This window comes from Chionomys nivalis, chromosome 5, assembly GCF_950005125.1.
Source record: "Chionomys nivalis chromosome 5, mChiNiv1.1, whole genome shotgun sequence".
NCBI lineage: Eukaryota > Metazoa > Chordata > Mammalia > Rodentia > Cricetidae > Chionomys > Chionomys nivalis.
This window is the reverse complement of record NC_080090.1, coordinates 28,128,985-28,152,092: the sequence shown is the minus strand read 5'-3', so window position 1 is coordinate 28,152,092 and position 23,108 is coordinate 28,128,985. Positions and strand designations below refer to the sequence as shown.

At 40.3% G+C, this 23,108-nt stretch overlaps 1 protein-coding gene across 9 annotated transcripts in view; it reads left to right on the top strand.

The window, feature by feature from the left end:
- The window catches only part of Erc2 (ELKS/RAB6-interacting/CAST family member 2), an 893,871-nt gene that overhangs the window by 440,692 nt on the left and 430,071 nt on the right, over positions 1 to 23,108 (top strand). For all 9 annotated transcript variants that reach the window (XR_009057130.1, XR_009057128.1, XR_009057129.1 and 6 more), the window contains one exon: positions 10,404 to 10,597. Coding sequence is in view for 6 of the 9 variants with exons in the window: in XM_057769470.1 (XP_057625453.1) it covers positions 10,404 to 10,597 (194 nt within the window). In the remaining 3 variants the exon portion in view is untranslated. The remainder of the gene's footprint in view (positions 1 to 10,403; positions 10,598 to 23,108) is intronic.

Sequence of the window (23,108 nt, the reverse complement as noted above, 5' to 3'; positions counted from 1 at the left end):
TCTTTTCATGGTGTCCCAGATTTCCTGGATGTTTTGTGTTAAGCTTTTTGTAGATTTAATGTTTTCTTTGACCAATGAATCTTTCCTTTATAATATCTTCAACCCCTGAGATTCTGTCTTCCATCTCTTGTTTTTTGCTGATTATGCTTGCCTCTGTTGTTCCCATTCATTTACCCAGATTTTGTATTGCCTCTATTTTAGACTTGAAGTTTTGAACTGTTTGCTTCACCTGTTTGATGGCTTTTTCTTGGTTTTCTTGAGTTTCTTTGAAAAATTTATTAATTTCTTCCATTTTTTGTTTGTCTTTTCCTCCATTTCTTTTTTATCTTTTTATTTATTTTTTAAAGACTTATTTAATATATGCTTGTCTGCACAACAGAAGAGGGCATCAGATCTCATTTTGGATGGTTGTGAGCCACCGTGTGGTTGCTGGGAATTGAACTCAGTACCTTTTAAAGAGCAATCAGTGCTCTTAACCTCTGAGCCATCTTTCCAGCCCTTCCTCCATTTCTTTAAGGGAACTTTTCATTTCCTCTTTAAAGGTCTCCATCATCTTCATAACATTGCATTTAATATCGTTTTCTTCTGTTTCTTCTGGGTTAGGATGGTCAAGTCTTCTTATTGTTTGATCACTGGGTTCTGGTTGCTTTTTAGGTTGTTGGATGAATTTGTACATTGGTACCTACCCATCTCTTCCTTCAGTTGATGCCAGCATTGCCTTTGCATCTTGGTTCAATCCTTGCAGTAACTGTCTGTATCTTGGGAACTGTTCTTGGTCTGCTCTGTACTGTCACTGTCTATGTCTCAGGGGTTTTGGTGCAGCCTACCTGCAGGGAACTCACCTGCTGACTGGCTATAGAAGCCAAGGCAGGTCCTGGAGGGGAAAGGGGTTTTGCCCCAGTATGAAGGGCCTATAGAGTGGGGTGTCCTGCCAGGTGGCTGGGGACTCACCTCTTGGTCCTCTCTGTGTAGTACCAGGATGTGTTTTAGAGTTCCACTTGAGGTTGCAGGAAGGGGGGGATAGGCAAGTTTGGGGGCAGAGTGGAATTTGTAGCTTTTGTGGTCCAATGAATGGGATGGGGGTAGGCTGCTCCAGTTCTCCTGCTGGCTAGCTAGAGAAGCAGAGGCAAGTGGGGGAGAAGCCCAAGGTTTTGCCCTGGTATGGAGGGCTTAGAGAGTTGGGTGTCCTGCTAGGTGGCTGGTCACTTACCTCTTGTAGTAGTAGCAGGGTGTGTTTCATAGTTCCAGTGAGGATGGGGGGTATGGGTGAGTTTGAGGGCAGGGTGGGATTTGTAGTTTTCAGGGTCTGATGGTCATGATGGAGCAATTAACCTGTAATTCTTAATAACCTATGTAGCTTCACACCATAAAAATAAACAATCTTTAAACAGATGTGCAGCATTGGGACAGTGGCCTCAAAATTGTAACAATATATGTAATATCTTGATCAGAGGTAGAAATGTGTAGTACAATATGAGAAAAATATCCTTAATTTGTATCAATATACAAAATATTTTAAGTAGGAGTAGAAACATACATACAATATGACAAAAAATTTACATTTGTGTACAAAAATATTATAAACAGAAATACGGACATACACAATATGACAAATATAATTTTCAATTTGTATCAATATAAAAATTATCTTTGACAGGAATACAAAATAATTTTAAATATGTATCAAATATAGAATGTAAATTGTCTAAAACTAAATTGCTAAAATAGTTTACAAGTAGATATACTAATCTACCATATTATACTATTCTATCTATTCCCCTTTCTTCAGCACCAAATGAGATTCCTGAGTCTACTATTATTTATTATTCTGCCCCCAACCCTATAATAACTTATAACCAACCCTGAGAAAAACCAAAACCTATTCCTCCCATCTGTTGGGAGAGGAGGCGTCGTTTTCTTAGAATTATTTCCAGCTGTTTTGGGGGCAATGATATCTCTATGGGATCCTGTAAAAAAACCAAAACAACATTTGGTGCCAGATGTACTGAGAATCCACGAGAGTCTGAGAGAGGTTCCAAAGAATTTATTTAGATGTATGTTAGGGGTGAACACTCGCCGACTCAGGACAGGTTAGATGCCTCTGCGGTTCTGCTGCCCAAGGGGAAAGAGCACCACCAGCAAGCTGCCTGCTCCACTCCTACTGTCCATGCCAGCCCAAGAGCTAGAGTGAGAGACCCTTCCCCCTCACCTTATCAGTTGTCCTATAGCAGACAAGACCACATCCTAGAGCCCTGGAGCTTGCTGCCCCAGGTCATTGACTAAATGGATCAAAATCCCATGAAAATGTTTGTTCAGCTTTTAAAGCTTATTTTCTTACAATAAAACAGTAGAATTACCTCATGTAATTAACTACTTTTCCAGAATACCCTTAATGGTTATATACTTCTGGTCTCTTTATTACACTGATTTTGATCACACATTATCTCTGATTGTGCCTGTTCCACAAATAAAGCTGTGACAAGTCCCCCACTACCCATCTTGTCCCTTCCATTGTCCCTTGCTCTCCTCCTCCACCTCCACCCTTCTTTCTTTTTCTTTCTCCCTCTCTTTTTTCCTTTTTCATAGACTGAAACTCTTGACCAGTAGTCGTGGTTTTTAAGGACATCTCAATAGTTGTTACTCAGTTGTAATTCAGAGAGACTTCTTCCAGCACTGATTAAATGTGACCTTGTGACTTTTTGACCACACCCTGGCCCACACAGAGAGTTGTCATTTTACATAACTTCTAAAAATTCTCTAGGTCATTTTTTCCTTCTCTTTAATTTCTAATGTGTTTTGAGTTTAAGTATATATTATTAGCTCAGTACTTTTTCTTTTGGAAATTCGTTCCTTTGGCCATTTAAGTTCTTGTCTGTAATCTACGGGTTTGTTCTTGGTTCATATGAGTTGTTTTCTATCCTGTAAACAACTTATTCTCATAATGTGACAATTTTATTTATTTTTTTATAAAGAGGGAATTGTTTTGGAGCTTTTGACCAGTGGAATTATTTTTTAGACTATTCTCATTTTCTTTAGTCTTTGAAGTTTTTTTCTGATTTCACTCACACGTATTAAAATTTTTAATACTATTTTTTATATCAATACACCTCTTATCTGTATTTTTGTTAAATTGAGAGGTAAAATATGTTTTCTAAATTATAAGCTATTTTCACTGCTTGCCAAGTGTTCTCTGGCCTTGATGCCACTGTTTTGGGTTTTATTCTCTGAAAGGGATGAATGTCTCAGTTTTAGCTGTGTTCCTTGTTGGGTGAGGACTTTAACTCTTGTGACTGTGATATTTAAGCATCTAGTGGGGCATATTCTCAGTTGATTCTCCCTGTTTTTCTCCTGTCTTGTTCAGGAGTTTTTCGCTTTTTATTTTTAACCTTCCAGGTAAACTTCAAGGTTACTTTTGTCAATTAAAAAATCACGATTGCTGGTGATTTTAGAGTTATATTCATCCTATATGATAACTTATATTATACATTGATACATTTCTAATATCACTTCTTACTGTTCATAAACATGACCCAACATTTTTTTAGTGGTTCTCTACAGTGAAATTTTGACATGTTTCTATTATAGGCCTGGGTTATTTATTTTTGACGCTAACATGAAGCATATGCACATATATAATTTTTAAGCTGTTACAGAAACTGGTACATTTCTCCTTTTGTTTTCTAACCAGTTTTGATATCCAGGAAGTGTTTTCTCTTGTGTGTTTATTTTGAATATGGCCACCTTCACACTTCTGGTGAATTTACTATAGCCACTTTGAATATATAAGAACATTCATAAGCCAGGAATGGTGTCTCACGCCTTTAATCCTACCACTTGGGAGGCAGAGGCGGGAGAATATATGTAAATTTGAGGGTTGCCTGGTCTACAAAGCAAATTCCAAGTGAGCCAGAGCTATACAGAGAGACCCTGTCTGGAAAACAAACAAAAAACCCACCAACCAACCAACAACAACAGAGCAAAAAACCCACCCACCAACCAACAACAACAACAGAGCACGCGCTACAGTTAGTACAGCGTCTGTGCGTCTACACTCGGGGTAAATAAGAATTGGGCTTTGAAGTCTTTCTGTAAATATCTTCTAGAATACAAATAAAACATTTACTAAACACTTACTTTTTTGTAGCTGTTCCATTCTGATAAATAATGTGCTACTGTCATTTCATAGGAATGCTTTTGAATCGTTATTGGTCCTCTAATAGTAATCTTTCCTCACCTAACTGCCAGCCTCTGATCCTGGAGGAGTTTTGTCCTGTCATGGTAAATAAATGCAGGTTGGATAATTTTCTTCCCTCCATTTTTAATTCTAGACAAGATATAGAGTTTATCATTGGCTTCCAGTGCTATCTTGGTTATAGCCCTAAGATCCAGAAGTCTTTCGTATATTTTAGAAGAATCTTTAGCCTTTCTGGACACGTTGAGTGCTTTGCTATGGGCACTGAGGCCACCTTGCTGCTGGCAGGGGTGCTCTTGAAACCCCTCTGATTTGCTCCCATGAGACCCCTGGCCAGTCAATATCCATTTGAAATCCTATATCTGGTAGATATACTTTGTGCAGGGCTCACGTTTTCTTTAACAATTTACAAAACAAACAAAAATAACAACAAAACTCAGGCATTTTTTTTTCCATTCTACACAGAGCAAAGCATCTTCTTAATGTTTAGGAAGACATTCCTGTCTAGTACATCCTTCAGTCCTGTGCATTCCTGGGAAGTGCACGTGCTGACTGTGCACATCGCCAAGGCCGTTGGTTAGCTGTAGTAATTCCTCTTTTTAAAAGTCTATTTCTGGAGGCTATTTGATTCACTCTTAAACCAATATCCTGTGGCATGGTAGAAAACTACAATTATTTATAACTATTTACAATATAATTCAAGGAATATAGATAGTACATGCAAATACACACACGTACACAAACACATATCCAACAAATGATGCAGTCTTTCAATGTCCAAAGAACTCAAATAGCATTCCAAATGACACGATTAAAAGTTACATGTTTTATTTTAGAATGTCTAGATAATACCTTAGTTCTCAATGTTTCTAATTTTCAGAAATTCTTGATTTAAGAGGAATTATATTAATAATTACATTTGTATTTGAAGGATCATAAAATATGCTAAGTATATTGTTTTTTATTTTTGTGCATCTTTGGAATATTTATTTATACATATCATATTTGTTTCATCTATGAAATAAAATTTTTGGTAGAGTTCTAATATGCTGATTATGAATACTCTGAATATAGTCAATTTGAATTTTAGAAAGACTAACTATAGAACACAAGATTCCAAAATATATTATTATTACTTTCAAAATATATTACTTAGGGTCAATAATTATATCTGGTATTCATTTTTATTTGAACCCAAATTTAAGTTTTATAATATGTTGTAGTTCTGTAAAACTTAATGAGTCTGTTTTGTTTATAACCTAGAATATGTAAATATCTAAAATTATTAACACCCCATCCTGCTATTATGATATAAAGGAATGTTGAAGACACTGTCTGTGGACATTGAGACAGCAGGGTGCTGTAAGTGAGAATCACATTTTCACAGTGCATAAATTTAACAAATTACTGTTGCAGTCTAGAAGCAGCAGGAATGAAAAATCAGCAGCTTCATTACCTAACAGTTGGCTTGTACTTTATGGATACTACTAATCATTGTTTTTGAGGGAAATCATTTTTTATTAAAAATTGTTAGGGCCCATTTCCAAGGGAGTGTTATATAATATTATAAGTGAATGTCCCCTGCCTTCTGTCACAGCAGGGTTCTGGACTGAAGTTAATGTTTTCCTTCTTAGACATCTGGAATTATGGATTAGTACTTCACTGAAACAGTGTCCAACCTTTATAAGATTAAGTAGTAATAAGCTCGAGGTGTGTGAATGTGACCCTTGCCAGCTTTGGGGCTAACCACTCTTTTCCTTGATTGAGATACATCAGTCAGCTACAATCCTGCCCGGTTCCCGACATAGTTCTGCTCACTTTCATTACGATAATTGCTAGGTATCATGGCGAGCGTCCCCTTGTGCTTCATCCAGGCTTTCAGAGTCAGTTCACATCCAGATGCTGCGGCGGGCCCACATTAGTGAGGCTTCTACCCTTGTTTTTATTACAATTTATGGGGAATTTCTATATATTCGAAAGTACAAGAGACATGGTGTTGAGAGCCCCAAACTTACAAGACTTGCATGTAAGACTGACATTTCTGTCCTATGCTTTACCAATTTCCTGTTTTTCTACAGTACACTTGAGAGTTCCCCCAAGTTCCTCAAGAAACATTTTGAGACAGAACTTGATACCCAGATTTGCCTTTAATGACTGCAAAAGTTTAATATCCATGTTACTAAATGAATGACTAGTTAGTAACTGGAGGAATGTTCTTGTGTTGGCATTCTTGGCCATATTCATGATAAACACATTCTGAGACATCTAATACTGGTTTCTATTTTCAGGAATCCAATTCCTGATTACTTAAGGTAGAAAGAAAATGATGTGCCATAGAAGGGCATGGGCCACTTCTCAGTGGGACAAGCTCTTGTTGGACCACTAGGTCCTTAGGAAGAAAAATTGCTGTCTGTTTTCACTGAAGTCTCGAATACAGAAGAATGATACCATGACAGTAGTTTCTTACAATGGTGCTATATTTGAAATATAAATTACTTTGTGTTCAGACTGCAGTATCTTGGGTACATTAGACTACATCCATTGTAGATGCATCAATGTTTTGTCCTTTGAAAAAGCAACAGTCTACCTATCTCTCCATTTTTAGAGGTTGTTCTTGCCTTGGGCCTTTGAAGGAAGCATTAGTTCTATAAACCTGGTTACCTCCCATAGCTTTTGGTGTGCAGTGTTGGCCCCATGGCAGTGGGTCGGCCCAGCACACTCATTCTTTCCTGACTAGGGACTTACACCTGCGCTGGAACAGTTGCAGTTCATGTTGCGCAGAGCTGCTTAACTCTGATAATTCTTTGTAAATTTATGCAGACATTTGTGCTTTGTACTTAGACTGGACTGGGGACTTACAGATCTGCTAGTCCTTAGGAACTGTCATTGCCATTACATGACCCTAAGAAAGAGTTTCCTCATACCCTTATATGAGCCTTTCTTAAAGTTTCTATTGATATGAGTCTTTTATAATGCTATCTATCCATGTCTATCAAAAGACCCTCTAAGGATGTTTCTTTAGGATTGAAGGTAGTCTGGCAGAAATTCTTTGCACTGAAATCAGTAGTTTTGTGTTAGAGATGAGCGAGATGGATTTTAAATATGGGTACCCATGAAGCTGTATAGTAATTTTAAAAAGGAAAGAGTATGTCCAGGTTTTATCTAGCAGACTTGGGTCAGCTGTGAACTAATTACATGACCTACTTTCAGCACTGTGTGAATGATCAGTGGTACTTTCAAGATGCAGGGCAGTTTTTTTGTTTTTTGATAGATTTCTGTTTGTCTATACGTTATTGAGTCCTTTATCCAAACTCACTTATTTGATTGAAAAGAGTATAAACTTCTCTAATTTCACCCACTGTTAAAGACTGGCCTTGGGTTGTCTTCTTATGATCAAACAAAGGACATGGATGTCTACCAGAAACAGCCTTACATTCTTCCTAAACCTGCCAGAGAGGCTTCCCTAGTATAAACTTCTCTAATTTCACCCACTGTTAAAGACATGGATGCCTGCCAGAAACAAACCTTCCAGAGAGGCTTCCCTAGTGAATGTGTTGATGAAAACTGAGTAAACCAATTAAACTAGCTATACAACAAGCCTTATGCTTGGGATTATTACAAAATAATCATAATAGAACATGAATATTATCTTCTAGTTGTTTGTCATTTTGTTTTTCACTGTCCTAAGACAGCACATTTGATTTGCCCTCTGACATATGAGGTAGGACAAATTGAGATTTAGAACTGAGCCAGGCAATGATGATGCCAGGTGGATCCCTATGGGTCTGAGGCCAGCTTGATCTACAGACTGAGTTCCAGGATAGCCAGGGTTACACAGTGAAATCCTAGAGAGAGAGAGGGGGGGCGAGAGAGGGGGGGCGCTAGAGAGATGGCTCGGAAGTTAAAAGCACTGGCTACTTTTCTAGAAGTCATGAGTTCAATTCCCAGCAACAACATAGTGTCTCACAACCATCTGTAATGAGATCTGGTGCCCTCTCCTGGCCTGCAGGCATACATGCAGCCAGAACATTGTATACATAATAAATGAATAAAATCTTTTTAAAAAATCATTTAAAAAATGAACTGAAGACCTGATGTTTCATGGCTACTAACCATTTATTTGTTCATCAAAATAACAACAACAACAATAGTAGTAGTAGTAGTAGTAATAACCTCAATAATTTAAAATAAAACAATATAGAATATCACGGATAAATGTTAACCTTTCATCAATATCAAACATAAGAGATGGGAAAGGAATTTTAACTCTGAAATGTTTATTCATGTTTCTAATTACTCATTGCTTAGTTCATTAATTGTTTTTTTTAAGATCTTAATGCCATTGATTAGAGAATTTGACAGTGACATGAAAAGATTTTTAGTTGTCATAGAATACTGGTAAGTCAGTCTAACAATGGAAAGAGATAATTAAAATATATTTTAGCTATTCAAAGCTGTTTTTCTGCCACAAAAGTATTGAAATTCACTTTGATCACAGATATCAGTAAGTATATAGTTAGTCCACTTTAAATTGAAATTATCTTCTCTAAATTACTAGAGTAGATGTTAAGCTATTTAAATATTAAGTACTTTGAATAAAATATAATTATTATAGGAACAAACTCCTAAAAGCATATTAATTCATGTTTCTCTTTTACTAATAATTAAAAAGTACAATAATCTGTTACAAAGAGGCCCAGAGTGTACACTAAGTAAGATGAAAATGCTTTTGAGGTCTGCTGGTGAAAGGGAATAACCAGATCATAATACTATGTTGAATTGATGGATTTTTACAAGTTCTTTATCATAGTTGATTTTATTTCTTAAGGAATTCTTAAAGAATATGAAAAATTATTTCCCCTTTATCCTCATGCTTAAATAATGTTACATGCAAAATATTATTTAAAATGATTTTGTCATGAGTAAGAAATTTATTTTATTTATACTAATTTGAGTTTTTTTTTTTACTAAATCATTGCAAAGACTGTCGACCTTCTAACAGTAGTATTAGTATTAATTTTTCTAACCATGCATGATCCATTTAACTCCACAGTAGTTATAGCTTGCTTGCCTTGTTTTTTCCCTGAAATTAATACAAGACGTGCACAGAAGCACAGTGACATGTGCTCCACTTAGCTGGAAAGCAGAACAGCTTACGTTTAATCACTTGTTGATGTTCTCTGACTCCACACACGGATGTTTTGGAGAACCATACGTGTATGACTTCTCTGAACTTTCTATGTTGAACGTGCACCCTTGTTAAACTACTTGTTTTCTTCCTGCCTGCTCTTTGATGAAGCCAATTAGGAATAAAGGGAAACAAGGGGTAGGCAAACATTGTAGTGTTCCTTCATCTGTCTGGGAATATTTCAGCCAAAAGTTTATTTTTGGAAAAAATAAACTATAATGCATACACACACACACACACACACACACACACACAGACTTTGGCTGCAAATTATTCTGCAGTGATGTTGCCTGTTCTTGACTGTGTCTGTTCTGGTGTGTACAGTGCTATCTACTCATGCATGTGTTTGCAGAGTCTTGTCTGTGTGCTTGTTCATCACCTAGCTCATCTCCTCATGGTTTAGGTTAAACCTATTCAAGTAAATAAGAATTTATGGGTATGACTGTTAGCTGGAAAGCCCTTCCTTACTTCAAGAAGTCTTCATTCCAAACTGCTTCTCTTGGTATTTCTCATTAGGGTGACATGCTCAGTCAATCAGTCTCCTCAATGCTACCTGGATACATAGCCCCTTCCCAGGCCTTAGGGAACCATTTACCACTCTGCCTTTCAATTCTCTTGGATTGAAAATGGAAACATTTAATGTAAATGGCCTTGTGAGGAACTGTATTATCTCCATCCTTCTTACTGAATGAACAGAACAAAGACACAAGTCTCTTCCTTCACCTGTCCCACATATTTTGATGGGAAAAAAAAGGTCAAAAGTAGCAAAATTTAACATAACAAAACGTCAATAGTAGAAGACCCTCACAATGGGAAGTTATGATATACTTTAAAACCAATATTATCTAAGGTAGCTGAAATACATGATTTTTGCTTCCCAGTTTGCCTTCTCACTGACAGAATACCCATAATTCTTGTTGGTTATTTTCTCTCCAAAGTTACTTTCTGGGCCATTGGTGACTACACTGTCTGTTGTTCTCAACCATTGTCTTAACTATGTTCTTTAAAAATGTAATGTTGAAGGCACATAATATTGAAGATGACTCCAGGATGAACCCTGAGTTTGCAGACCGACTGAAGCAGCTGGACAAGGAAGCCTCTTACTATCGCGATGAGTGCGGCAAGGCGCAAGCGGAGGTGGACAGGTTGCTGGAGATCCTCAAGGAGGTGGAGAACGAAAAGAATGACAAAGATAAGAAGATTGCCGAGCTTGAGAGGTGAGTTCTGTGTCCTTAGCATTGTCAGAGGTGAGCAAATACTGATAGCTTGGTATACATTCTGAGTTGTGATAGATTTGAAATGCACACTTTTACACTCATACCATAAATTAAAAGGAAGTTGTGTGTGAGGAATATAGCTGGACAGGCAAGGGATGCTGTTTTCCTCCTGTGGAATACTACTGAGGCACGTGGTTTCTCTTCAGAGGGACTAAGGACCTCTTCAGTGTCTAGGAAAACAGTGTCTAGCTTTCCTGAGGGCCATCTCTGATCTGGTACTTGTGCCGGAAAATAAGCAAAAATTTGGGGTTTGGGCTATCACCTTCATTCTTTCCCATTTAAAGATAACATTTGTGGTTTTGGTTTGTCACAAGCAAAAAAGAATATGGAAAAATATAGTTGGAATTTCTTCATTCAAAATAAGAGGAAATGGGCCTCATGCTTTTTTTTGGATGTCTTTTGGCACACCACACAAATTATTCCTTGAAATTTATCTTTTAAGAGAATCTTAGAATATTTGGAAAAATAAATGGAATTAAATCTGCTTGAGTAGAGTCTAAAACAGGCTTCCAGTGTCTTTAGATTTTGAGATAAACCATACCTATATTATATTAATGTGTAGCCTGGTCACTAAAAATAAGCTTATTGCTAATGCTTTTTCCTATACTTCTCTAAGAAAAGGACTTTCTGAACACCATTACGTAGCTCTGTATAACCTCTGAGGCCTTCTCATTGGTTCTGCAATAAGGTGGAATTTGTTTTCCTAGATTCAGTCCATATGGAAGAGATCAGCCAATTTTGAATAAATCAGCGAATGTTGGCCAGCTTGGCCAGAGACACTTGGGAGGTACTACAGGGCTTCAAGACGTGTGCAGCGTGGTCACTGTGGCCTTACAAGAATGATAATGGGCTTTTGCTAAAGAAAGACCTGAGTTCAGATTTTGCTTTTGCTATGTGCCAGCATTGTGGCCTTAAATCCCGTGAAAACCGAATTTCTACAATCAATTAAAGTATATTCTGTTTTTCTTCCACCCAGTTTTCATATAAGGTGGGACACTAACCTCATTATGAAGAGCAGAATACCAAAACAAATGAATTCTCAGGATTAAGTGATGGTATTGAATGGTCAGATTATCCACTGTTGAATTTCAGCAATGTTTTCAGTATTATATTTGACTGTCCAATCACCGAATTTATGAATGGTTCTTTTAATAATCTTAGCCTTTTTTGTTGATGCTGTAATTAGGTTTGATATGGTGTGACTAATTTTAGCACCTTAAGGCAGAGTTCTTTTTTAATAAGGTAACTATGCAAGCTAACATCTTCAAGGGCAGGCTGGCAAGATGGCTTTGTAGATAAAAGTGTCTGCCACTAAGCCCAACTTGAATTTCTTGGACCCACTTAATCAAAAGAGGAAACTCTGTCCTCTGATCTTCAAACACATGCTGGGGCACATATATGTCTCTTTCCCCATACACATGAACACATGCGTGCAAAAGAAAAATTGAAAGCATATTAAAAATTAAAAAGAAATCTTCAAGGGCTTTATTTTAATCTTAAGTTGTGGGAATGTTCTGCCAGTCTCCTGGTTCTTAAAAACCTTGGACCATGGTTAATTTTAGATATATCTATCCACGTGGCTATTTGGAATCATATTTCAGGATCAGTCTTTTTGAAGAAGAGGATGCTAGTATGAGATCACAAAGAGCTTAGGACCATTTATTCTTGTTACAAGCTAGACATTGAAAAGTTTGGTCATTAATCCTGTGCTCAGAGATGAGCAGCCATACTGTAGATTCCTGAACTTCTAGTCTACTTCTCTGCGAAGCAGCACTTAATGGATGATGCCTTAGACACCACCAGCAATTATAATCATAGCCATAAAGTATATATATATATATATATACACACACACACATAAAGTATATATATAAAATGACCATTGTGCGCCAGATACTCCGCTGAGTACGTAACCTGGAGTATTGTATTTGACTTAATCTTACTCACAGAAACTATCATGGTCCCCATTTTATATATGAGGAAGCATGAATTATACAAATCCAGTAAATTCCCAAAGATGATAGTGCTCAGAAGAATTAACATCGGAATTAAAGCCTAGCCACCAAGAACAATGTCTTCCACCAAGGCGCAACGTAGACTAGCAACGTAGACTAACTCGTTCTCGGTAGCACCGAAATCATAGGGGAAGCCAGAGGGTCCTCCCTGAGCAGGCCTCGTAGCCACCAGAGCCCTGTCTTTTTGTTATTGGTCTCCACGAGAAGAAAGTGTCCAGAAGGCATTTTTCTGCATTAAAGCAGTTCCTGAGACCTGTTACTGAAAATCAGGGTCAGCTACTATAAATATCGACATATAAATGGCTTAATTATCTAGTTGGACAAACAGGTCTTAGTTGGGCTGTGTAGCCATTAAATCTTCACGAATATTCACAGTTTGATTTCTTCAATATGGAAGACATTAAAGCTGCAGTGATTTTACAGGCATTTATCTTTATGTACTTTCTGCACGTTTTCTTTATCTCTGCATTTGCCTCTCCTTAAAGCTGATGCCTCCCAGGCACTGTAATTCATAAAACATGTGTTAGGGCTTGACTGTCCCAGGTTTCTGCCTGCCTGCATCTTGGGTCCAGCAGCAGAACGCAGTCTGGGAAATGTCTGAACCCTAGCCTAGTCCAGGCCCCTAAGGAGATGGAGTTGGAGATCCAGAGGGAACTGTCCTGGGAAAAAGCGGGTTCAGCCTTGGCCTCTTTCTGAAGCATTATCTGCTGGGTTGCATGTGTATTCATCCCACCAGAGCATCTTCCTCGACTTTGTCAGGCAGCTCTCTTCACATCGGTATATCTGTCTGCTGGCTGCAACTACAAGATTCGTACCTCATAATGTTGAGAACTAAATTTCTTAGTATTATGTCATATATCTCCATTTCGGAGTCATGGAGAGTGCTTACAATTAAGTTTGTGAGTTTGAAAACCAAAATATTGAACTTGAAATGAATTTGTGGTCTCTGACTTGTAACATGACCCAGCAGAGCAAAGAGCCCTCTTTCTGAAGCAGCTCATGTTCTAAAATGTCCCAGAACTTCTGTCACATGCAACACAACAGTTGAGGTTAAGAATGACTCTGATGCCCTGGCACAGGCCACTTCAGAGAGTGGGTTTTTTTTCCCCCTTTTTCTTGTTCTGTTCATCTTCTCATTTACAAAAGTTTCCCCACCATGGCTATATTCTGCATAGCATACAGCTGGCGTTTCCAGTAAACTTACCCCTCCAGTTCCACAGGAATGCTGCTTCTCCTCAGCCATTATAGATTCAGTCTTTAAGTCCATGCTATGTCCCAGTTGATGGGCACCTCCCGTGATGAACTCTTGTCCAGGATGCTGATGTTCCAGCTGGAAGCTTCTGTCTCAACTGTAGGATGGATGCTCTGGAGGAGTTGGCCACAGGGACTACCTGGAGCAAACCTGAAAGCTGGTCAAAATCAGGCCGATGCCTTTGCTCTGTTGTGATGTCAACTGTCATGTGGAATACACAGCTGAGCAGCAGACCCAACCTTGGAGGCGGCGAAACACATTGTTCCTCTGTGTTAGCGCTCCTCACAGTCTCAAGGCTTTATTGAAATTCGTAGTTAATCTGTGGTGGCTGGTGAAGGAGAGAGGTAAATCGATCCTGTCAAGCAAGGCCTTCTGCTGCTGGCCTTCTTGTATCCCACCCATGGGAAGGAATCGGTTGGGTGGTGACCTTTAGCATAATTATCTTAAATCTGCTAGGGATTTTCCTAGTGTTTGTTCAGAGCTCAAACTGAGACCTCAGCCACATCCCTCTAGATGGTGGAGGGGCACCAGGGTCCCCGGAGGCTCCACTCATAAGATATAACATCAGAACGGAAGACAAGGTATTGCTGAATTATCTGAACTGAGGGCTAATACCATCAGACATTTGGACATTGAGGGATGGTTTTTGGTGCCTAACAGACCCTTATCTAATGTTGAGAAAGAAACTGTTATTTTCTCTTCTGATTTTTTTCAATAATGTGCTGACACACATTAGTCCTTGATGCCTTTCAGGACTCCTTTTGAAATGCAAGCTTAAACATTGTTATTGCTTCTAGAGTATAACGTATTCTAAAGGCCTCACAGTAAGGGGGCAATCTGGTAGGTCTACTTATTTTGATATGCATGTTTTTCCCCCTCTGAGTAATTTTGTTTTCCATTGCATTTGAAGAAATATCTTTAAATTATTTGGGGGATTTGTTTTTCTTTATGTGTATTGATGTTTTGCTTGCTTGGGTGTGTATGTACCACATGCACGCCTGATACCCAAGAAGACCAGAAGAGGTGTCAGATCTTCTGGAATTGGGGTCACAGATGGTTGTGAGTCACCACGTGGGCACTGGGAACTGAATCCGTGTCTCCTGGAAGGGAAGCCAGTGCTCTTAACCACAGAGCCATCTCTCCAGCCCAAGAAATTTCTTTAAAACAAGTAGCAAGTGGCTAAACACCACATAGTGACCCTTTGAAAGGGTCCCTTGGGGAAGGCTGCACCATCTTAAATATGTGCTAGCCGTTCTGGCTAAGGATTTTCTACCCTTTGGCCAAGGTCCTCAGCTTAATTACCTAGGATTCAGAAGGATCAGGAACGGCAGGTGCCCTTTGGTGCCAGAGTCCCCACGATGACCTGTCTTGGATAAGTGGTCCACATGTGATCCTGAAGCACCTGACCGAGGGTCTGGCCTGCGAAGCTTATTAGAGCTGCATTCTCACCATGTGTGCCCTTTAAAGTTTTCTCTTTGAGTTTTAGCGTTGTAGTTTGTGGCAGGCTTTCTCGGGCCGCCAACCCCCAAACCATAGCAGAGACTTATTACTAATTATGAGTTCTCAGCCTTATCTATGCTTGTCCCACCAGCTCTTATAACTTAATTTAACCTGTTCCTTTTTGTCTACACTTTGCCTCAGGGCTTTTGACCTTTCTTGCATTCTGTATGCCCTACTTCCCTGCTTCCTACACGGCTGCTGGCTAGGGGCTGGCTGGTTGGCCCCTGGTGTCTCCTTCCTTTCTCCCTTATTCTCTCCTCTCCTGAGCAAGGTTCCTTCCACCTCTGACAAACTCATTCTGCCTGCCAGGCCTATCCCTCTACTGCTTAGCTACTGGCCATTCAGAATGTTATTAGACCAATCAAGTGCCTTGGGCAGGCAGTGTAAACAAATGTAACACATCTTTACATAGTTAAACAAATGCTGCATCAATGAATGCAACACATTTTTACATAGTTAAAGTAACATTCTGCAATAGTAGTCAACATTGTTTTTGTTTGAAATGTTCTAGGTTAGACTTTATCCTAAGCATTTATTTTTCCTTCTTATGTGGCATCCTTATGACTGTATCACAACACAAATTGGCAGGGCTCCCATGGGCAGCCAGCGGGCAGGTGTTGCTTTTGTGTGTCCACTTTGTTTTTCAAAGGGCATTTTACAGGCTAACAAAACAAACAACTACTGCATGCTTCTCTCTTACCTTGGAAGATGATCACAGCTTTCCCTGCTAATCTTTCCTTCCCACTAGAGACGCTGTTCTGACTGGTTAGAGGGGCACGTTTGAAGTCCCATACAAACAAGTTAACAAGCATCTGGATATTCTCAGTGGCAAAGTCAGACCTTGTTTTCTTAACGGGAAGGAATTGAGGCCGATGGAAAGGAGGTGCCCTATCACCTGCCTTCCTCCCAGTGCCTTTTCTCACTGCTGGACACAGCATCCTGTAAGCATTTACTGAGAATCTTTGAGCCAAAATCCAAATTGCCCAGCTCCTTTGGGTTTTAGGAGGGAAAGAAAATGTCTCCAAGGATGCAACCATCCAACGTGCTATTCAGATAAATTTTGTGTGACATCACAGCTTTATTGCTAGACCGTAGTGATTTCAGGATTTTTTGATTTTTTTTTTATAGCAAATAACGAAAACTTATGGGCACACAGGAAGGTAGGAAGGAACGTCCTCTGTAAATATTACTTAAAAAAATAAAATAAAATGTGGCCACTGTACTGAGGCAGAAATGGCCCTCTGGTTCCCGCGTGTGTTGGTGTGACTATGTGTGTGAGAGCAGATACGGTTTTCTATGCATGATATACAACAGAGCAGCCTATGGTGTGAGCCCAGGGCTTTGGAGGGGGCGTATATCAGATAAAACTTGCTTTATTGTCCTTCACTTGGTTATAAAACCTGCTAATGTACCATCTGTTGGCTGTATGTTTAAATCTAATGCTTCTCCTTCCTTTTATTCTCTTTTGCTACCCTTTTCTTTCTGCTTGTCTCCAAACCGCTGCTCTCACCCTCGCTCGCTCCAATCAGCTTGACTCTCAGGTCAGTACTCTCGGTTTTCCTCTCCCTGCCTCCCTCCCGAGCTCAGCTCGCTGCTTGTGTTTGTTTAGTAAGCGAGATCATTGGACCTTTTCACCAAACTAGGCTGCATGAGGACACGGTGTGGATCTGGGGAGATAAACAATACAAGATGCTAAGTGCAGCTTGGAGTGAGAGGGCTCCTCCCTGCACGGTGACGTCATGGCTGAGTGGACTAGCTCAGACCAAACCAACTGGACACTATGCTCAATAAATCACTGTGTTTGCAAAGATCTATAGGACTCCCTTAATGTCACTTTTAAAAACTATTGGTATGTTCGTTATATAGTGTACATACATGCTACTTCTTGTCATTGTTTCAGTTTTGACTTATTAGTTTCATTTTTATCAGCTGGGCATTATGCTTTAATCACCCAAGGCAAAGGATGTAGAAGCAAGTATAAAACGGGATTTATTTTTGACTGTGCACCTCAAGATTAATAAGAAAAGTGGACATTATGTTTGAAAAATCTAACCCAGCTTTGGATTCTCCTACTGTCAATGATTTTCCCTTTCTCAAGTCAAGGAATATTTTTTTTTGTCTAGTAATTCATGATAATTTAATGCAATTAATAGTGAAATATTTAATCTGACAGTGACTTCTTTATCATTCAAACTATGATTTTAATAAAGGTTGCTTATTGTGTGCTTTGGGGGTGTGTAGACTTCAAAAACATAAAACAAAATGAAATAAAAAGGGCAGCCCCAAGTTTGTGGCTGGTATAGTTACTCTTTTGAGAAACAAGCTTTATCTAGTTTTCCTCTTTATGGAGGCTCTCCAGTCTATCTGTTCTGTGCCCTAAGCCACCAGCCTTTACATCAGCAGCAGATAGGTAAAAGGAGGCCTCCTGCTCACATCTGGGTCCAGTCTCAGCACTAGCTCCCAGCCCTGGTGGCTCTCAGGGCTGAATAGTCTCTGGTTCTCAGGTACCACACAAGAACGGCCTGAACTTCCTCAGACCGCAAGAAGCTCTGGTCTTAAAAGTTTTGCTTCAGAGCTCTGCTCAGAGTTCATAGCTCAGCCCTATGACAGGCGATCTCCAGAGAGCCAGTGGTTCCTCATAGACCCCACAGTGGAGCAGATGGGTGAACCTATTTGCAGAATCACACACTTCACAATGGGAGGTGGGCAGGAGGCTCAGTCACTTGCATCCAAGCCTCCCCTCCCCACCCACCCTCCTGGGCTGGGACTCAGTCACGAAGCTGTCCGCTTTCTTCCCTGCCTACCTTTTTATTTTCTTACGTTTTTCTTTCTCCCTTTGCTACCCTTGATCTACACCTTTAGATCTATACCTTTGCGACAGGGCCTCCTTTGCTGACATACCTCACTCCCTTTGCCTAGGCCTTCCATTTTTTTACCCTCATTTTGTATCAGTAACTGCAACAATATACTTAGTTTTTCTCTCATTCATAGTGTGTGAACATGGGCTGTTATCTCCAGTATGGTACACGGCTACCATGGACAGGAATTTGAAGTAACTAGCAAGTTTATGGGTGAAGGGCAGTGTGCACTGATTTGCTTGGTAAAATATAACTGCCAAGTCTAATAGATAAAGTGTACAGTCTAAATTGAGGTTCAGATCATTCCAATACTATTTAACCTATCTCTTCATTGAATCTGAAGGAGAAAATGGGCCATCGTTGTGATGTTTACTTTTTAGTATAGGAAGAATTGGACAGCCCTGAGCTTATGGAGAGGAAGAATTCTGTAAGGATTTGGATGTCTTTCTTAAGCTGTGGCAACCTTTCAGAATGAGCTATGCCCCTCCCGTTACTATTCCAGTTTACCAGTCAAAATGAGATGAAATAGAACAGTAGAATTGATTGCGGGATCTTTGGGCCATATGCTGTGTTTGTATGACTTACTCTTGAAGTGTGTGTGTGTGTGTGTGTGTGTGTGTGTGAGATGTGTGCATGCGCACATACACATATGTGGATGTATATATACACCGTGGATTTTAGACATATCAAGTCTGACCTCTCCGAGCTTAGGAGTTTGTGGTCTGCCATCTGTGTTTCCACCTCTCACGTCTGAAATGTTAATAACATTTGGACATTTCTACGTGCTCCGAACTCCACGAGAAATCCTCCACTGCAGAAGCCTTCATAGATTACCTCATTTCCTTTCTAAGCTCTTGCGCTTAAGCCCGGGTGGACAGGTTAGATTTGGGTTTGGTGAAATGCGCATGTCATAGTCCAACCCTGTTTGGGTCTTCACTGAAGTGGACACATATTCTGTTCAGAGTCGCTTTGCACACAAGGTAGTGGGAACAGGAGAGACTTAGCAGGATCTTTGTATTGTACTCGGGGGCAGGTTTTTGTAAGGTTTGCTCATTTCTAGCCTGTGACTTATGACAGATCAGGTTATTGTGATAAATGCATGCAGGAGTTGACTAAAAAAGAAACAACCCTTTGGGATGCAGTTCAAGCTCCTGCCAAAGTATCAACCAAATAAAGCCAGAAAGTTCTCTCAGCTTCCCCCTTCCTTTGGATCCTTTTTAAAATATTTGCCTGTTTGGGCTTTAGTGTCCCCTCGCAGAGAGGGAGGAGTTGCTTTTGGAACAAATCTTATCGGATCTGCCTTGCATATGGGCATCATGTGTTCTACGAATGTGCTGTGGGTGACAGACGTCACACATCTCCTTGTGAATGGCTTGAGCTGATGGCTGGTGTCTGGCAGCAGGCGTAAGTCATTGCTGCAGTGTTACTTCAAGCCTTTCTACCCAAATAAATTATTTGTGACATTTCTCCCAACTGAGCACTGTGCTCTCGCAATCCCTTGTTCTTCTATCAAAAGATGAAGTCACCGTTCCCAGACCTCAGAGACCCGCTGTTTAAGACGTAAAATGAAAACCACCTAGCTATTCTTTCACTGTCCCACAATTTGCTAGAGTCAATTCTTTGTTTCATTGCCTCCTTACAAGCATAGGGAGCATCTACTGTGTGCTGGTCCCAGGTGAATGTTCTGGCATCTTAGAAAACAGCTGATGAAAGTGGCCTACCATTGAAGACTAATATTCTTCTTCTTAACGCGTATGGTGCAGGTTGATAGTTATTGTAGTAATAATAGTAACAGAAATAGAAAAAGAGGAATGGTACCTATAGATAACAGTCACTACGTGCCGGTGCTGAAATGATAACGTTTGACATAAGTAGCCTCTTTTTATTACCACTTTTAAGGTTGGGACTGTAATCTCTTCCATGTCAGAAAAGAAGAAACTGGTGTTCATAAAAGCTGAGTACTCACCAGTGTTAACATAGCCAGTGAGTAAGTGTTGATTTTCTTCCCCAGCATGTATTTTTTCTTATTTCCATGACTCCAGCCAAAGTTACCATTCGAACAGTTCTAAGAAGTCGCTCAGTTAGGAAAGCTGGACAGTTCTGTCCCATGTGCCGTTTCCCCAAGCATGGTGTGTAGAGAGTGTGTGCCAGGGGCCTTGGGAGAATGGACCTGTCTGCTGTGCAGCTGGCGTCTGCCTTTGTATGGAGCTTAGGGGGGGTCATCTTGGCCCTACCACCTCTGGCCCCGCATGGATGCTGCTCTTCCAGTTCCTAGCCATGTGGTACTTCTAGTGGCTTTCACCTGATCCTCAAGCGTCTTTTCTAGGACCACGGTGTTTTTCCCCAGGCCAGAGATGTTCTTGAATGTGTGCTCTTGAAGGAAAGACCTTCTGTTAGCTTTCTCTCCCTTTTCTTGGTTCCTTCCCTCATCCTCATGAGTTCTCAATTGGCTGTGTTAGACACTAGACTGGAAACCCAAAGAAAAAAAATATTCTTCCATCAAGCCAGGCATTTGAGAATTCAAGAAAAACAAATCACAGACACAATGGTGGCAGGGGGAATCTCTCTCCAAGCTACTTCTTTCCTCCCCTCACTTTCTTTGTTTCTTATTTCCCCCTCCCTCCCTCCCTCCCTCCCTCCCTCCCTCCCTCCCTCCCTCCCTCCCTCCCTCCCTCCCTCCCTCCCTCTCTTCCTCCCTCCCTCCCTCCCTCCCTCCCTCCCTCCCTCCCTCCCTCTCTTCCTCCCTCCCTCTTCCCTCCCTCCCTCCATTCTGCCTTCTGCTCTTCCCTTTTTGCTTTCTCATGGACTATTCTTGGGAGTTCTTTTATGATGGGAATATAGCAACAAAACACACCTGACCTCTCTGCTCACTGGTTCAAAGGCCAGCACATCCTATAAGGAAGGATTTGGACCCCCCAAAAAACAACTTATTTCAATGTTAATAACTGGAAAAACTGGTTTCTGGGTGTCTGTTAGCCCCCTTTCCATTGAGGCTAAAGGGGCTATCCACAGGTCAGAAAATAATTTCCCTCTTCAAAACTGCCTTGTACCGATGCTGATGTCTCTAGCGATGTGTCAGAAAGTGTTATGCCCAAGCAAAGCTGATAGAAAGCCAGAAATCCCAAGTTTTCCTTGGGTGCACATATTTTACTGGGGATGGAAAAAGTTGTTTTCCCTGATTTACAGCTCCTACAGACATAAAGTAGGGTCTATATTTAGAAATGATTTTGAACCTTTGAGGTGTAGCCAGGGGTGGGTGCTTGTACTTACCCAGCCTGGCCACAGTGGGACTTGCCATGGTGAATGTTCGTTGAGCCGGCTCTGATTTATGGAACTTGGACTTTATGCTTCACGGTGTTTTTATGTTTTAGTTTTTGCCAGAGCTGCTATTCCAGCATTCTTTCTGTAGTCTCAAACACAGTGAAGATGGAGGGAACACAAATGACGTAGTAGCTGAGATCTTTTGCTGTTCATTTTGTTTCGGAGAGGAAGGGATGCCATTTCCTAAGCTGTAGGTCTGTTAGAACTGCAGCAAGGGGGAGAGTTCATTCCAGAAAGCCCTCCCCAGGTCAGTCCACATTGAGAGATACCAAGTTAGCAGAACTCTTCGCTATTTTCTACCCAAAATCTTTCCCCCATTCTCTCCCTCCCCGCTCTGAGCCTTTGCTTGGTGCCACCATATGGACGAATATCAGCAAATAGTAAATCTCTCAAGATACGTTAGCCTCTCCTATAAATGTTGAGATGGGGAAGGAATTTTAAAAATTGGTTTCTTGGTATTATTATAAATCACTTTCTACAAAAAAATAATATCATATTTCCTTTATACAGCCTCCCTTATGAAATGTGAATTCTATCACTTCATTACCCACAATGCTGGCTCAAGTTGTAGGGAAACCTGATGACCTAGGGGCTGGATGTTTCTTCCGTGTTCAGTGAGGGTTGGAATTTCCGTCCTGTGTCCCGTCAGAGCCTCTGGGAAGCCGCTGGGGTTGTGAGGCGGTTTGCAAGTGAGAGGGCGTTGCGTGTCTGCCTCTGAAGAAAATACATCGTCATTTTTACATTGAACAAAGGTTTGGGAAGTTCCCTTTGGGGGAGGTTGCAATGGTTTTACTATCTCCTAATGTCCCATAGATGAAACAGACTGTAATTTAAACTAAGTAAACCTAACAGGGAGGATGGGAAACCAGCGCCCAGCGGGATTTTCATTGGGGGCGACTGTTGGTTGTTAATGGAGATTGGAAACAGCATTTTTTTTTTCTGTACTTCCCAACCCCTGGAAATGCGGTGTATTTTGAAGAATTGTTTTCATGGTAAAACTTGAATTTCAGAGACTATAGAGAGGTCAGGGAAATGAAAGTGGGTTTCCCTTGGAGTCCTCAACTGGTCTTTTCAGCTCAAGAATGACGAGGCCTGTACTTTAATGTTAGTTTCCTAGATTTTGAGGGCTCGCAACCTGGGTAGCATAAACATTGCTCCTGTTGGCACGTAAAGAGCTGTATGCACAATTGCTTATTCCTTAAGATAGTTCTTCTCAGGGAAAGGGGGCGAGTGTGATCGCCACATTGCTTGAAAGTAACGTGTAAGGCTCCAGTCTTTAGTTGTAAAGACAAAATAGCAAATACTTTGATGTGGGGTGGGACAGAATTTCATGTAGAGAACTACTTTGCAAATCTGCACTTCGGGTCTTGGGAAAACCTTGTTTGGAAGACCCTGACAAGGTGAGTTCCACCTTGTTTACATGGGATCATTCCTAATGGGATGGGCTCTCCTGGCCTTTGGCATTGGTCACTGGGATATTTTGGTGGCTGAACTGGGATGCGTGA